This window comes from Furipterus horrens, unplaced genomic scaffold (assembly GCF_987537825.1).
Source record: "Furipterus horrens unplaced genomic scaffold, mFurHor1.1.pri manual_scaffold_12, whole genome shotgun sequence".
Lineage (NCBI taxonomy): Eukaryota > Metazoa > Chordata > Mammalia > Chiroptera > Furipteridae > Furipterus > Furipterus horrens.
In genome coordinates, this window is record NW_028327182.1 from 65,190,406 (window position 1) to 65,208,481 (window position 18,076).

The 18,076-nt window shown below is 36.6% G+C and overlaps 1 protein-coding gene across 1 annotated transcript in view; it reads right to left on the reverse strand.

Moving 5' to 3' along the window:
* Window positions 1-18,076, reverse strand: part of EFNB2 (ephrin B2) — a 49,022-nt gene that overhangs the window by 19,506 nt on the left and 11,440 nt on the right. Inside the window, exon 2 of the mRNA XM_090258558.1 lies at window positions 7,399-7,682. Within this exon, the coding sequence (XP_090114684.1) occupies window positions 7,399-7,682 (284 nt within the window). The remainder of the gene's footprint in view (window positions 1-7,398; window positions 7,683-18,076) is intronic.

The window sequence follows — 18,076 nt, forward strand, 5'->3', positions numbered from 1 at the left end:
AATTGCTATTACAATCACTTTGTTCTGGGGGCCCTTTCTCCTTTCCTACTGCTCTGTAGGAGGTTCTTCATTCAATTTTGAGGCATATGATTGAAGTTAGTTATTACTGAAGTTAGTTACACAATATAGGACAGGGCATCAGGCAGGCAGAACATATCTGATAAAAGCATAGAGTTCATTGAGTTCATTAGGTATCCATCCTTATCATATGGGATTCTTTGCTATTGCTATGGATGTGTTACAAATGTATGTACATATACTCTTCCCTGTAACTACGTACATGATATGATATATACAAATAGTATCCTTCCTTTCATTGTGTATGCATTTATATGCTCAGTCACTCATTAGGCACTGTCATAAACTAAAGACATTGGTCTAAGAGTCCGACAGCCCTGGTTTGAGTTTTAACTCTGACATTTCATGGCTGTGTGAACTGTACTAAAACAACTCACACTTTCAAAGTTTCAGTTTTCCCTCAGTGATAAAACTGTCTCTGTCACCTGTGTTTCAAGACTCCAAAGTGACACAGCACATGTGAGGCCATAACACTTCCCCCTGAGTAAGCAAACACCCAACCCAGCTTGAGACTTCATGTTAGGAACAAATGTGTGCCTCTTAAAAACATAAATAAGTTTTTTCAAAGTAATCTTTTGTGTCTGTCTATGCTTCTTGGTTATTTCCTAAAGTGCTGTATTTTGCTTTAAATTTTGATCTTCATGATGAATATTTAAAGGCTATTAAGAAAGAAACTCATTTTCTCTTATGCTTGTACTAGGTCTCCAGTATTGTTCAATTATTTAAAAGTCTAAGTGAATTTTTAAAAAGCTATAAATATAGGTGCAAGAGACATTAAGATGTATTTTATGAAATAGTAAAGGCAGTTTTATTCTGAGCAATTCCTAAATAATTTCTTTTTTTCCCTAAGTAATCTCCTTCATTTCTTACCTGCTCTTGCTTTGCTCTTGTTTTGCATATGAGGTATTGGTTTCTCCCATCACTTTGAGAATCAGAGTCATCTTATTCTTTCATTGATTATTTTGGGAATTAGGAATAGTGCTCATAAGACTTTGTCCACCTCTAAGTGAGATAAGCTAGGTGACACCATGGAACATGAACAGTATCACTCTGCAGTAGCCTTCTCCTCCTAAACCCTGAGTGATCTGAAATGAGTAACCCAATGGCCATGACTCCATCAGGCCCATGGGCCAAAAGTTTCTAGCACAATCTCCATTTAAGAAGAAGCCAACACTTTATTGCTTAAGTGCAAAGAACTGGAGCTTTTTTCATCTTAAACTGAACAAAAAGTCTAAATAATATACTCTGGGAGAGCCTTCAGTATAGTCAGAAAAGGATTTCACATTATGTTAAAAATATTGGGAATGACACCTCTAAATATCAGATTAATGAAATGATGTACTTTCCCAGCTAGCCTTGGTGACAAGGCAATTCTGACACATTTTTTTCCTCTAGAAGAATATTTATATTACACTAGGATGCTGCTAAAATTATCAGTAAAAACACAGCATTTTCTTTGTGTATTAGGGAACTGAGAAAAATCCCGGCAAAATTGGTTAAATGGCAAGTGGGGAAAATGCACTTGGAAGACTCCTACCAGTCCATGTCCTTTGGGTCTTACAGAGGATATGCTAACATGCTTGGGCAATTCGATCAACCAAAAGCTATATATATAAATGCATGTTTCCTGATTAGGGAAGCCCAAAGACTAAAGAATTTCTCTAACACTCAAAGAAGACAAAGAGGGAAGATCTTATTATTAAGGTATGCAGCATTACTGAAACTTGTAAACTTTCTTGAGTTCCATTTTATGGATAGTTTTGAAATAAACGAAACTTTCTTTTAAAGATTTTATTTATTTTTAGAGATAGGGAAAGGGAGGGAGAAAGAGAGGGAGAGAAACACTGAGAGAAACATTGACCAGTTGCCTCTCGTACACACCTCAACCGGGAACCGAACCCGCAACCCAGGCATGTGCTCTGACTGGGAATCGAACTGGTGACAGTTGCCAAACCAACTGAGCCACATGGTTAGGGTTAAATGATACTTTCTGAGCACATCTTCTCCACCCCTAGCTTGTAAGAAAGTATAGGTTTGTCTTGTCTTCTATCTCATACATCCTCTCCGACTCCAAAGAGCCTCAGAGTTGTATTCATTTGGTGCCAACCACGGAGGTAAGCACTTTACACATATTTCCACATTTAAGCATACATCATCCCAAGAAGGCAGGCACTATCATCACCCCCAATTTACAGATGAGGAGTTGAGGCACAGACTGGTTAAGTTGCTTGTTAAGGGGCATTTAAGAACCCAGGTCTGTCTGCCTCCAGACTCTCAACTACTATGTTAATCTGTAGTTTTAAGTGATGTATGTATATATCCCCCAAACACCAAGATTCTGATGAACATTCTATCACAAAGATGACAGTTGTAGGTTAAAAATAAAAATGTGTTTAAATGCTTGAATTTGGTAATTATGTGCAAGGTATCAAATATAAATTCTTACCCTAAACTCAGAAGACATAAGTCACAGGCTGATGTAGTTATATCGCTAAACTTGATGGAAATGTAGCCTTTGCTACATTTATTATATAAGTAACCCATAAACTAAAGCATATAATCACTTCACAGAGGCCACACATTTTTATATATTTGAAAAGAAATCGAGATGTAAAAGGACATTTGAAAGCTCCCATAACTAGGAAAATAGTCTTTTCAGTGTATTTTAGTACCACTTGCCATACTACTTCCCAGATATAAAAGTAAATCAAAAACAAAAAAGAAGAAACAAAAGAAAAACAAATATGTAGCCACATTCAACAAAAATACAGAAATAAAATGTGTTCTTCTGTTTTGATTCTTTAAAAATAGTGTTTCATTATATTTGTGTGCAAGTGTTTTAATTTATTTTGCAATTTTGCTTAACAGTGGAGTCTATGCCTGAAAATAGCAAAGCTGACAGTACAGCCTTCCAATTTTATATGCTCTGATTTTTAAAAAAAATGCTTTGGAGGACTGAACCAATGAAGGGCTAAGAATGGTGACTCTTCTAACTCATTAAGTGTTTCTCAAGGAAGAGTTTCCCAAGGCATGGGAAGTGAGGGGTGGCTTTCGGAAGGACGACTGTGAACATGGCAGGGTGTACCTCACAGAACAACTTTTAATAAAAACAATCATTAGAAATGCTGACCTTTAGAATGTTTTTCACAAATCTATGTCCCGGCTATGGATTTGAAGTAAAATAACACAAAGCTACATAAGTTAAATTGGGAGGGGCTCTGAGCATGCAGTGTTCTTTGTCTAAACAACTGGGTCATGGCCACTGTTCCCTGAAAAAGTATTAATATGATGCCATTCATTCTCATCTATCGCTGACTAAATTTTTATAGTGTAATGAAAACCTCTTTGTAGCTATTTTGCAAGATTTTATGCTAAGGTTTGTTAACCAACCCACAGCACCTTCATAAAGCTGGATGTTGCAAAGGGCCAACATACCAAACTGTTGATTCATTCAGCTCTAGCACCTCTAAAAAGAAATTGTAAACTAAGCACAGAATGTGTCTACAAGAAAATTTTATGACTCAAATATGGATGAAGGCTGAGAACACAGGAATGCTTTCCTAATAGTAACTGAAGTGTTTATAAGACAGAATTTCCTTTGACAACAGGCAACTTTAGAACAGTTATTTCACAAATTCTTTTAAAATGCTAAGGACATAATAAAAATAACTACAGATTATGTAAAATGCTTACTATATTTTTAAGGTAATTAAGAATCTGAATATATAAATCACGCATGGACATGGACAACTAAATGGGGATTGACTGTGGGAGAGGGGGGAAGGTGGGTGGAGCAAAGGGGGAAAAAATGGGACAACTGTAATAGAAAAACAATTTAAAAAAAGAATCCGAATATAACATAAAATAGGGCTTTTTCAGACCAAATTATCTTAACATCCCCACCTTTGGATCATTTAAGATTGGGAAATTTCATTATGCAAGTTAGGCCCAAGGCTAATGATTAAAATAGATCACTTGAAAAAATCAATTCTAAACATTAAGAAAATTTCTGTCTCTCTCTCTCTCTATGTATATGTATATGTGTGTGTGTGTGTGTGTGTGTGTGTATACATATATAATTTTGCCAAATGTCAAAGCAAATGACCATCTGTAAGAATTAATGGGGTTTCACAGCATTTTATCATGTCATGAGTGGATACTCAGTAGGTTTAAAAATACACTTCCAATTAAAAATTAATATTTACTTCTGAAACTCAAAAGTATGATGCCTGCATTTTAACTCTGTTCACACTACAAATCAAATTAAATTTCTTTAAAGAGTTTACAGCAGATTCTGTCCATTTCAATTAGAATAAAGCCACACTAACAAGAGATCCTCTATTGGATGTGTACATCCAATCAAAAAATGATTGGGAACTGGAGACCTCCATCATTAGCCAGAGCAACAACAACAGCTTCCAGAGAAGAAATAAAAGTGACTTTCTTGTTAAGCTCAGACAGCAGGACTAGAACCCAAATCTCTGGGCCCAGTGCTCCTGTAATCAGCTCATTTAGGCAATTATCCCTCCAGGGTAATGAAGCACACTTAAAACTATCAATTCTCTTCTTTCTCCCCATGCAAAGAAACCAGCACACAATAATGATGATTTTCATACTGATACTCTTAATTATGAAGGTAGTAGACACTAACATTTGGAATTAAGCCCATGTAGTATATATATTGTAGTAACTCAAAAATACCAGTTATATTATTAACTGTCTCAAAATTATCTGATGATTTGAAGTATTAAAAATATACTTGTAGATTTTGGTACTTTTCATCTTGCTACCTAGTACAGTGCTATTTTAAGTAGAATGCAACTGTGTGTGGTGGGGCAGGGAGAGGAGAGAAAGATTGTCTGATGTGGAAAATAGTCACTTTTTAAAATCTCTTAATTTTTTGGTGCCTTGGTATTCCTTAAAGAAGCAAAGAAAGTCAACACTAACTTTTTAAACTATTTTAAAATTTGCTCTCACCATTCATTTATTTTCTAGGGAAAGTTGCATATCAATGAGCTTTCCTGTAGGCTGAGTGAGAAATTGGCTTCCACATTTTCCCAACTTCTGAAACATCTTCCTATGTCTGTGACCTGGTGGAAGTCTTTAACTCACCATGGAGAGTCTGCATGGACTTCCAGGCACACTTCTGAGCTCTGGGCCTTTTTCCCAGCCTTGTGACTATCACCTAACCAGCAGCATTCAAACAGCTCCTCATTGTTTCAAACTTGAAACCCTCAACTCTATTTTAAGAACAGTTCTTTTAAACCAGGTTACCACATGCTTTTGTACTGTAAATCATAACTCTAACGAGAGTTCTGTAGGCCAGCAGAGCTCTCAGCTACCTGCTAATGAACCTCATACTGAGTTTTTAGGAAAAGAAAAATATGAGATGCCATTATTGTGTAGATTACTAACGTAATGAATACAAGTTAAACTGTGCTTCTAAATACAAACCTATCATGTGTTGGTAACAAGTCATTCATTATTAAATGCTCACTACATTAAACAAAAAGATGTTGCTAAAGAATGTGTTTATTTGCATTTCCTGTGTATTAGTTCAGCCTAAAGGCTAAACCCACAATGTTTGCAGAAATTCCATTTGCTCAGTGGGAACTTACAGAATTTACAAAGCCATCCTTATGAAGTCATAAACTAAAGTATTGAGAGGAGAATCTGGGTATGTTGGCTGATCTGGATGGAAGAGCCAGTTGGTGGACTTGTGGTGCAGGATCAGTTCTAGTGACAAACATTTAATACCAGAGAAACATCTGATACTCTGGGGCATTTGCTTTTCAGGTACCTGCTCCCACCCTGTGCTTTTTATTTCTTTTACCCTATGGGGAAATTAACCTTCTTACTGAGGTCACTTTCAGTTCCCTATAAATAGTATGCTAAATATTAGTGTCCTTGGTAAACAGTCTTACTTAAAATGTCTTTAATAAAAATAAACTGCCAAGCTTCCAAAAGCTTAAGTTTCCATTTATTTCACCTAATAACTATTTTGTATTTTCAAAGACTTCTCTATTATTTTGTACACTTTACCACTCCATCTACTTGTTTCATCCTTAAGAATGCTTTTATTTTCATTTTATAATTATTTCTTTAACTATATAATTTAACACCTTCTTTTTTTTCTTTGTTACTTATTCTTGCTCAGCCACTCCCTGTGTATCAAATTGACTTAAAAATAGGTTCTTGGTCTCTGTGGCATTTCAGGTTTGCAGCAAAGGATAAGATAATCAGACAGCTATGACCACTTTCGTTTCAAGTACTAATGTAGTAAAAAATAGTATGTTATTGAGTACTAAATCACTCCTCAGTGAATTATTGATTCTGAGCTTAGCAAAAGAGCAGTTAGTGGGTTGGGAAAGCAGAGTTTTAACCTGTTCACCAAGAGATAGGTGGGTGCAGCCAGCAGATAGCAGTTCATCATTCCCTAAAGAACAGATAAGTGGAGACTCCAACCCAGCAATGAGCAAAATTTTAAACCAAAGAAATTAAGAAAAAAATACTTTTTGCTTCAGTGATGTGAACAGCTACCTCAGTCACTGATACTGCATTGACAAAACCCTGGCCCTGGACTGACCCTGGCTTTGTGCTAGGATGTGATTTGCACTTAGTAGGCATGAGCTCCAGGGGTGCATCATATGACTTCACAGCCTCATAAGTGACAACAGTTCAGATATAACTCAAAGGATACATAGTGTCTGTTCCTGAAGTAATGTATCAAATTATTAGATATATATTTTTTTAAAGTATTGGTTGAGCAACACCAAGTTTGGTCATATTCTTCAAATTTGATGTGCCCATGAATAATTGTGGTTTGCCTGTAATGCCCATTCTCCGAACTTATAAGCTCCATCTCATTGATGCCTTCATAAGGAAATGGTATTACTATACCAACTTGTTATTGTTAAATCCCTAGTGCTTAGGCACAGAGTAAATACTGAATGAATGAGTGAATGATAGATGGATGAATGGATGAAAAGTCAAAGTACAAGATTTATCCATCAAAAATTCACCAATGGTTCTTGAAAATAGTTTTGTCAGTAGAGATGCTGAGTGTGTGTGTGTGCATCCATTTATTTCAATACTATAAAAACTCTAGAAGTTTTTTTTTCTCTTTAGCTATTTATATTTAATGAGTAGTATTCGTACAGGTCCCACATTCAATTAAGGTTTCTTTAAAAAAATAGACAATTTTCAGCAAAGATTCACCAAATGTTTGCAACAATAATAATTTCAAGTAAACAAAAACTGATACAAACCTATTTAGCTTATCCTAATTTCTATAAAATAAATAAATAGAATTATACTTACATATAATGTAATAATCTTTATTCTTCTGAAATTCTAGACCCCAGAGGTTAGGGCTGAACTCTTGAAACTTGATAGTAAATTTTACATCTTGGTCTGGTCTGGCACAGTTGAGGAGAGGTGTGTTTTCCTTCTTAATAGTGCATCTGTCTGCTTGGTCTTTATCAACCATATAAACTTTATAATATTCATACTGGCCAACAGTTTTAGAATCCATTTTGGGGCAAATAATATCCAATTTGTCTCCTATCTGTGGGTATAGTACCAGTCCTTGTCCAGGTAGAAATCTAAAAGCATTAAAAAAACAAACAAACAAACAAACAAACAAAAGCTTTGAGTTGATAAAAGTTAACAGTATTAATAATCACAATATAGCCAGATGATGTCAATCATTCCAAACTACAGTTTGATAAATCCATAGTTTTATTTACCAAAGTATCTTAGTTCAGATCAGCATGGAAAGAATGTATTTAGAAATTAAACTTTAAAGAAAAGAAACAAGAAAGAACTGCTCTCCTCGCTCTATGCAATAAGACCAGTCAACCTGCTGACATTTCTTTACTAACCCCTTGCTTATAATAGTTCAGTGCTCCTTTGTATAACTTACAATAACTTTTCCTCCTGGTGAGTCAGGCCTTCCCACCTGTTTGTTATTTTTTAACCATTGGCAGCTTTCGTTTATTGGGCATGCCAGAGAAAGACAGCATTAGTGCCAGGGAACAGTGGGTGCACTAATACTTTGTTGTCTTGTTAGTTTCCATTGGCTGTTGATGTTAATTAACAGACAAGTTTCATCAAGAATGCTTCAAATTACTTATCATAATTAGTCAGTCACTGATCAAACAATGGGTTTTTTATTACACTGAACAAAAGAAATGTCTTACAAACCCATAAAAGATAAATAGAAATAATTAGATGTAGTATTGATTCAGCTGCAAGATGAAGACTCCCTTACTGGCAAGGACAGAAACTACTGTCCTTACTCTACCAACCCTTTTCCCCTTCCCTTGAGATATATTTGCTCCAATTAATTCTTAGAAGCAAATCTTTAGAACTAAGACAACTGATACCATATACCCTTAATGCTTACAGCTAAAAGCTTTTCCCCTCCCCTTCCTCCTCCTTGCTAGCCATGCTGCTGAAAGATCTTTCTTAATGGGGAGTTTCTTTCTCTGAGAAACTGAAACAAGAGCTTTCTAATGAACATCCTACAAATGCTAACACTTAGAAATCCCAGCTCTTTTCTCTGTAAGCTGCCAAGCCTTCAGGCTCATTAAAATATTAAAGCCAGAGAACAAAGCATCATGCCTGAATCCTTCCAATCCAATCCTTTATTTAATCGGGAAGCCCACCAGTCATGACAATTAATGGGTCGTAATTCACTGAGAGAAAGCCTGGACGATGGGGCACCCTCAATTTCAAATACATACTGAGGAAATAGGCTATAGTTTATGCTAATAAATGGTATTAATTTTCCGAAAATGGCATGAGGTTGGTTATGAAGCATCACATAACTTAACAGAAATTACATTACAGATTTATATTAAAAATCAATACTCTTCATGGCAGAAAAAATGCATGTTGCAGAGAGTGGTTTGCCAACTTCTTAGGAACACTGCTTTACAATCCCAAAGACAGAGTAATCCCCCGCCACCACCACCTTTTTCTACTGAGCTTTTTAAGCCAGGACATATGACATTTATTCATTAACAAAAAGAAAAAAAAAGTCAGAATGAAAGAAGGATGGGAGGGAGAGAGGGCAGGAAGGAGGGAGGAATGGAGGGAGGGAGGACAAAAATCACGTAACAAAATCTCAAAACGACTATTTTTTATAACAATGAAGAATTTCATACAAACACGTGTGCACACTTGAATTTTTCTACAGTTTTTGACAAATGAGGACCACCACTTAGTAAAACTGGTAAGAATCTCTATTTGACATTCTTGACTATTTCTACTGTTTTCTGGGGAGACACTTTGACAATTCAACTCCTGGAAGCTGATGGACTCCCTGGGTATTCCCTTCACCTCCTGAGTGCCAGTGTAGCCTTTCTAGGCAATTCCACCTCCTTTGTGAATAACAAAGACTGGGTTCTGGTGCATGTACTGAAGGACTGAATCAGAATGTCTGTGGATGAGGTTTTTTTAGCCTTTACCCTTGCACCCCACAGTGATTCTGATGTGACTCTGTGGTTTACAAGTGGGGGCAGGATGCCCAGCAGTCAGTACAAATGAAATACGGTGAGCATTATCTCACTCACCTGACTGAATCATCCTTTTTCTCAGTTTATTCCTTAACCTTCTTAGAAAATCTTCACTGCATCCAAGAACCAGAAGCCAATTCCTGCCTAGGGTTGGTTCCCACTCCACTCCAAATATTTTCTACCCTAAATCCTCTCTTTTAGTAGCTGGCACAGAGTGATCACCACATGTAAGCTGTTGTTATAAGTATACCTAAATTACAACCAAGGTCTGCAGCGTGGATGCCTGTACCTGCCTCCTCTCAAAAACTCTGATCTTCACATTCAACAAACTTTACATGGACCACAGGGGCTTGCCCATGCTTCAGATATCAGGATTCTTAGCAGCCAGATGGACTCATTTTCTTGTCCACCCAACCAATTCTTTTTAATAAATGCATCAGATGCACCCTCCCATCCCCACTCTCCACCACACAGCCACACACACAAAATGTATATCATCTCTGCATATCTTAGAACTCTTCCACATCACACCCTATGTCTAAAGTTTGGCTCACTAAGCTCTTTCCCATTCAAAATGCTCCCAGGATCCTGTTTCTTTCATGAGATACATTTTTTTCCTGTTCAACCGAAGACTCATCAGGGATTTCCTCCTACCCATTTAAGTAACTCATCATGACTTTCTCTTCACTCACCAACCCTGAGTTACAGCTTTTCCTAGTGCTGATGGGTGAGGTCAAGACCATATAACACATAGATTGGTGTGCTACAAAGATCTCCATGTTCTAGACCACATTTTCAGAAGGCACAAATCACATGAAAAGTGGTAACAGTAGTGATGGGGGAGCGATGTATAGGGAGGGTAGCCCATGGGATGGCTTATCAAAATGGAAAGGAATGTGAGGAACTTCAAAATCCAGTAAGATTACTTAATATGTTCATGAAGAGTAAATCTTGATAAAGCTATCTCTAATGTTTTGAAAAAAGCCAGTTCATTTTTCAGAACATATTGTGGCAAAAAATAAAGCAAGAATTGTTTCAAGAGTTCCTTAAAAAAATTATTGTTTCTTTATTTAAATCCATACAAAAAGACACAATAATTGAGTGGTTTAGAGGTTTACTTTTTAAGCATGTATAGATATATATACACTGGTTAGTATACCAATGACTTTCATTGATGATATTATAGTTTCTCAGTAGAAAAAGGGTGTGGCTGAGCTTTGAGCCTGAATGAATCACAGATTTCTTGCACATGTCACCACTACGTGCAATGGAGCCCCTGAAGTTGCTTTCTTCCCTCCTTGGAGCCTCACAGATTCTGAGACAACATGGGAACAAATACAAGTAATGTGAGTATAACAACTAAAGCAACATATTTCATGCCAGACCCTCAGTGACAAAAAAGTAGATCCTGATCATCAGGAATTTACAATCTAGCTTCCTGAGGGCAAAAGGTTCCAGTGTGTCTGATTCAATACTGAATGCCCAAGGGTTGACATATGGTAAATGCTCAGTAAGTAATGTATTAGCTGAAAGAAAAAATATGAAAGAACAAATGGAAGCCAAAATATACACAAATAAAGTTAAGTCAAATTAGGTGCCGCAAACTATTTGCAATTACAGGCATGAAAGGAATTCTTAGGATAGGACCACCTAGAATTGGAACAGGGCTGTGCTGGCAGCAGAGGTGAGCTTTGCAGAAGACATCATCCCAGGCATATGTTTCTGGAAAACAAGGAGCCATGCAGATAGAATTTCAGACCTGTTCTCTCTAGAAGGATTTATGAGTATCAGAGGTCTTCTACAATCCCTTTGTATTAAAAATGCAAAGCAATTAACCACCTCCAGAAACACTGATAACAAAAACACTGCTGCTTTTGAGCGCTTATTCTTTGCTAAGCACTCATCAAAGCACCTCACATCTCATTATCTTCCTTTAATCCTTGCATACGTACCTAACACACACACACACACACACAAAAAAAAAAAAACAGATGAGGAGACACCTGTGCACAAGAAAAGCCCCCTTTCTCTGCACACTTTTCAGTTCTCACTGAATTACATCAAGCATAAATCTGGTTTGTGAAATGCACTTTTTTCTAAGTTGAGCTTTTCATAGTTAAGCCATAAAGTTATGGAAAATCAAGAGAAATCAATATACACACAGGATTGCCAGCACCTTAGTTGTGCCCAAAGCTGAGACTGTTTCTGAGGTAAGAGAACCTGAGACCATGGCTCACAAAGGCAGCAATCTGGTATCTCTGCTTTTCTCCCAAGGAGGCCAAGAACCAGAAGATGAACCCCAGGAGGCCAAGAACCAAAAGAAACTGCCTGACTATATGGAATTTGTGTTTGAAATGTAATATTACAGATGGACTCTAGACAACTTATGAGAATTGCAGAGTGTAAGTGAAAAAAAATGGGATGAATTTCTTAGTAATACCATTTTTGAATGGAAAACATCCCATAATGTTCTATTTTTGAGTTCTATTTTTGAAGCTAGGTCATTATATTTAGATTTTGTTATCTCAAGATTGCTTAGAGATTTAATACTTCTGGCAATATAGTATATCTATGCCCCAAATATTCAATATTTTATAATGTTGACTATAATATTTTATAATATTCAATAATATATTTATCCTATTTTGACCTAGAAAGTACCCCGCCCCACAAAAAAGAATAACTATGGTGATGACAATTGGCTAATTTTAAATTACTAAACTGGATATACATAGTGAATGTAAATACAGATTTCTTTCTGTGTGATGAAAAAATATTCATCTTATAACTTCTTGTAACTAAAAGGAGCATAGAGGGAAAGCCCCATAGTTAGAAATCATACCACACAGATAAGGTTGTTTTTATTAAACTACATCCCAAACAAAAAATGGTTAGAGGTGTCATATAATAAAGTCTTCTGGTTTTCAATTCAAAACAAAAAGCAAAGGTCAACAGTGCTTCATGTCCTACATAGGAGAATGTTGGCAGGCCAGTTTCTTTTCTTAGCGAGGCTAGTCAAGGTCAGAGCAGTCACCTTGCTGCTTTCCTGAGTGGGATAAACTATATTTTCCTCCCCATCAGGAGAACCTGGGGCTCAGGACTGCCTCCTGGACATTGGTGCTGTGGTTTTGTGCTTCTTCCTGGAGGGCTTTTTTGGAATGCTACAAGAGTGGGGTGGACTGAGCAGAAATTGGCAACTCCTATGGTTTTTTCCAATGAATCATTCCCAAGCAAGACAATACATATGATGACTTTAAATGAAATACAGAGCCTATATAATGTGGAATAAAATGGAAACCTGAAGTAGGGTTCCCAAGTCAACCTGCCTGAAATGAAATGATTTGACATAAGATGATTTTATCTTCTGTTTACCTATTGAATTTATTCCAAGTTTTTAAAACAGTTATTCTGAAAAACAGACTATAATACTTCCATGGAGAATAATCAATTCAATAACCTAAATTAGACATAAATATTTAATAATCTAAATTACACATTTCAACTTCATATTCATCATTGTAGAAACTATTTTTATAATACAACCACCATGCGATACGGTATTCTTTAATGTTTTAATCCATATGAGGAACCCATGCTTGTTTAAAAATCTTAGCATAATGCATTTAAAACATAAACCAGACACTAAGAGTTGAGGAATCATGACACACAATTTTCTTTGATAGAGCAGAACAGCACATGTTGTGATCTCAAGTCTGGATTCTTCTATTGCCCAGTATTGCATTATCGGGTCTCACAGGATAAACAATATGGAGGCTACGATTGCCCAACTGACTTCTGAACCTGGCCCGATGGAACAAGAGGATCCCTGGGAAGCTTAGGGATAAGTATAGTAGAACCACAACTACATTTCCCAAACCCCTGTAAATGCCCCGTTCTCCCTGCTTCTCTTTTCTCTCTTACCTACTCCTGTATTGCCCTGAAACCATGAAATGTGCACTTCAGGGCAACCATCCAACGACTTTTTACTTTTCTTCAAGGTTGCCTAAAATATGTTGGTAACCTAGAAGAACAGCCAAATCACTGAGTGACCCCTGAATGCTGATAATAGGTCTATGAAAATACACATGAAATACAAAAGACTTGGATATTCTAAAAAAAGCAACACACAGAAGTAAATGATTGAAGAATATCCCAAACTACCATATAAACACGGGCAAATCAATATGATGTAACCAAATGCAAACATAATCAAGCTGACACAGAATAAGAGATCAGGATTAAAATATGTTGACAGGAATTACCCATTTCTATGTCTAAACAAATTCTGGGTCAGGCAAAGCCCCTTCAGCCAGATATGACAATGGTGTTTCTAATTTTAAAAAAATGTCAAGTCAGACCTAGAGCCATTTCTATTTACTATATGAACATAAAAAACTATCTAAGTATCTAAAACTTCTGCATACTTATGAAAGGCATCATCCACCTGAAAATAGAACCCTGGTACTCATGTAACAGGACCAATGCAAATCCTGCCAATATGCAAATTGGGGGGACAGGAGATCCACACAGGATGACCTGTCTCTGGAGCAAACTGCCAAGCAAAATCAGATTCATAAGTAAACAGAGATTATCTTTTTCATGGAGAATTGCTTTTATTTTTTCCTTTCATTTCAAAATTACATCATTAGAGTATATGATGTATACTTTAATTTTTGGCTTTCAGTGTTTTTCAGAATTTTCTGCATTAAACACTACATGATTTGTGACTGGACTGGAACATTATTTTTGCACAGTTTCAAAGAACAAGCTATATCATATTCTTAATCAAACTTTCATAACTGGTTTTTAAAATAAGCATTTAAAATATTTAAAGCCTGTAGACTTTTTAACTTTTTTGATGCAATTCCTTATAAACCTTAACTAAAAAAGTTGTTATAGTCTGAATTGTGATCTATTCAACTAATCAATCTTTGAGTCCACAAAAGGTGTAGTAACAGCTACTATGCAATGTAGAAATAGTTCATTCAAATACATAAAAAGTACAGGACAGGTACAATTCATGCTTAATCACTGAACTGCACAAATCTGGAAGTTGGCTAACATTTTAGGGATTCAATGCCAGCTTTAGGAACTTTAGGAACAGGTATACCTTAGCAGTGGGCACACCAAAAATCATATCATATCATAAAATAGGTTTATTCACAAATCAAAGTTCTATATTAAGTATACTTTGAGCTTATCACATTTTAGAAAACATGAACTTTTCCCATAAAATACTTTGATTTTTATTTCAATTGAATGTCAGAGGTGGCAGGGAAGAAAAGCAGTCAGTTTATAAAGTGAGTGAGGCTGATACTCTGAATGAGGAAAAGCACTCTGCTGCTTTGCTCTAACTGGCTGGTCTTTCCAGTTACTTCCTGACAAAAGATGGATGTTATTCTAGATAAGCCCAAGCCCTTGACCCATAAATTTACTATGCACCTGGGCCCTGTCCGTCTATCTGGAGCTAGAATAGCATGAACACAGAAGCTCAAGTTTCCATTCAGAAATACTCTATATACTTGGTTATATAAATACTCTGGAAGAACAACATATTCACAAGTGTGTGAAGTGAGTGGCACATTTCATAAACAGGCAGGATATTCAGTCTTGCATTACTTTCATTCAATGCTAGATTGCTGCTACCGCTTGATAAGGCATTTTCTAAATGGCTCCATAAAGAGTTTTTAATAAAATAAATAAATAAAAGCAGGGCTCCAAAAAGGCTTAGGCAATATAAGCCATGAGAAATACTTGAGGAAAAAATTTTCTTATTTTTGTAGATAGCACTTTACTGCCCCCTTTTGCACTTTAACATCAGAACAAATTTCTGTTCAAACTTATTCTGAAACTAGAGAGATAATGGAGTGTAGCTACAGGGTGTCAGGTTTATACAGAATTAGGTTACCAGATCCTACTGCTTGGAGTAACAAGTAATTACCTTAAAACTTCCAGAGAGTGCACCACTATCTTCTCAGTGCCTTTAAACCTCCAAGAAATAAGGTAGTAATTGGAGGCTGCAATTGACATTTCTGCTTTAATTTGAATGTGTATGTGTGCTGGAACAATTGCCTGTTTTCACAGGTGCCCCTTATTCACACTTTTCTGAAACAAATATCTGCAACATGAACCTGATTTATTCAAGGAAAAGAAAAGGGGCATAAAGGCAGGCTATAGAATTTGGGACTATTAAAGTGTTATAAGTCTGAAAACTAAGAAGAGGGGTGTGCATTTCAAACTTCACACCAATGACAAGTACAATCTTTTCAAGAAGAGGAAAGATGAGAAGCACAGGAATGCACTGTGAGCTTATAGGCACACAAACCAGTTTAGCAGCTCTTCAAAGTGAGGTGCTAAGTATTTGTGCCTCTCCATCTATGCATACACTTGAAAAAAAGTGTTAAACTAGTCCAAAGGAAAGTTTTATTTATAAAATTCTAATCTGCAATACAGAGCTTGAGGACCTCATTCTTGGCCCAGTGACCGCAATTTGCATTTAACTGTATGTATCCTGATGTGTATACTTTTATTTAAAGTTAATCCATTTCCCTCTGTCATTCTACAATCACCATACAAGTCAAAATAATATTAAATTTCACAGCCTATAATGCTATACAGTTGAATGGAAAAGACTGCTTTTGATGTTAATCTTGTCTTTTATTTGTGATATAATGCTCAAAGCACTGGTGGCTAAAGTAAATTTTATTTTTAAATGCTCAAAGGAAATATTCTCAGTTTAAGTTTTCTTTCATGAAAATAACACAAGAAATTAATTTTTATTTATACAATAATTTTCACTGGAATAAAACCTGCAATTCACAGAAGAACAGCCTATAGCAAGCTGAGGTTGAAAAGGATACCTTCATCTATAAGTCAAATGTTGTGTGATACACACATATCATCGCTTTCTTTTCACAGGTTCACAGAGACCAGTTAACTTAAAATAACCCCTCTCTCAAAATTTTCCAAAAAGAAAAAAGAAAATCACACCATGAATTTTGTAGTTAGGTAAAGCAAAATTGAGGGACTTGAACAGTAAGTCTGGGATGCTACAATGTACAGTGGGAAAGTGAACAAGGGAGTGAATCACTAAGGCCACCTTTGTCATGCTGGCTTGACCACGCTGGCTCCATTATCGAAACAAGTATTTCACAACCCTCAGACACAAGAGACGGTGCAACTTCTTTCCCAACTGTAATTTATCTGCACCTGTATGGTCTTGCTCCAAACCGTGCCTTTAGCAAGAGTCTATAAAGGAAGGTGGAACTCTCGTTATTTATAGGTGAGGCTCCAGAAAGAAAAATGGCTTTCATATAGAAAGAAATTTAAACTGCATTTCCAGCGGCTTCTTTGTTGTTTTAGATATAAGCGTGGAGATCTATTTGATCATCTACCTGAGTGGGAAAATCACAGAGATGAAAGGAATGTGTAAATCATAGGGAATGGGCTGGCATTTTAACAATGCAAAAAAATGGAATTGAGATCTTAGCACACAGCAATACCACAACCTGGAATGTGGGTGTATCTTTTCTATGACCCCTCCCATCCCCTTCATTCCCATAATCACAATAAAAAAATTTTTTCAAACAATTTTGCTGATTTAGAAAAACAATTCACCCATGTTTTAAGGGTGAATAAAACTTTGGTGGGGCAAAGAGCTCTGAAAGAAAGGGTGTGCACACCAAGAGGGTCCAATGCTTCTCTTTTAAGCTGAAGTGTGACTCTAAGACTGAGCCTGTCACATTTATCCCGGACCCCAGCCCCCTATCCTCCCAGTATGTTGCATAGATTGGGTGGTCAATAGGTGTATGTGTAAAGAAAGAATAAATACTTTAATAAATAAAGTTTAGGAAGAGACAAAATTCTTTCAGTTCTCTCTTGATGTAAGACAAGATTTTTCTTGCCAGCCAAGCATAGTAAGTCTAGCAACACAGTTTATAGGGCTGTGCGTAATCACTTTGCAACCATCTAAATGGCTGCCTCCTGGATACTTCCTCCTTCCCTGGCTCCAGAGTAGGGTCAGGGCTAGGTCTGGGGTAGACATATGGCAGGGAACATTTTTCTGCCCCGGTCCTAGCTTGGAGACAGCTCAGAAAATAGGGGGGTTGGGATTGGGGTGGGGTGAGAGGGAAGAGAAACAAAGCAGGCTACACAAAGGCTAGGTCTGCACTGATAATGTGTGAAAAGCGTAAAACCAGTTGGGTTACTGACTTCCATACAGATCATCCCCAAACTGTGTATCTTAGAAAAATGTGAATGGTGTGCCACTGTAACTTTATGGACAATATATTTCCTGTTCAGTCACCACAAGCAGCCTGGAATTAACTTGACCAAAAAACAAAAACACCCATAAGTTAGTTATTCAAACAAGCTGCTACTGAACTAAAACTAAGGAAACTGGACAGGAGGAGATAAGAGGATGCCCTGGGGCCCTCTAAAAGGAATAAAGATCTGGTTCTTTGAGACATCCAGCTGGC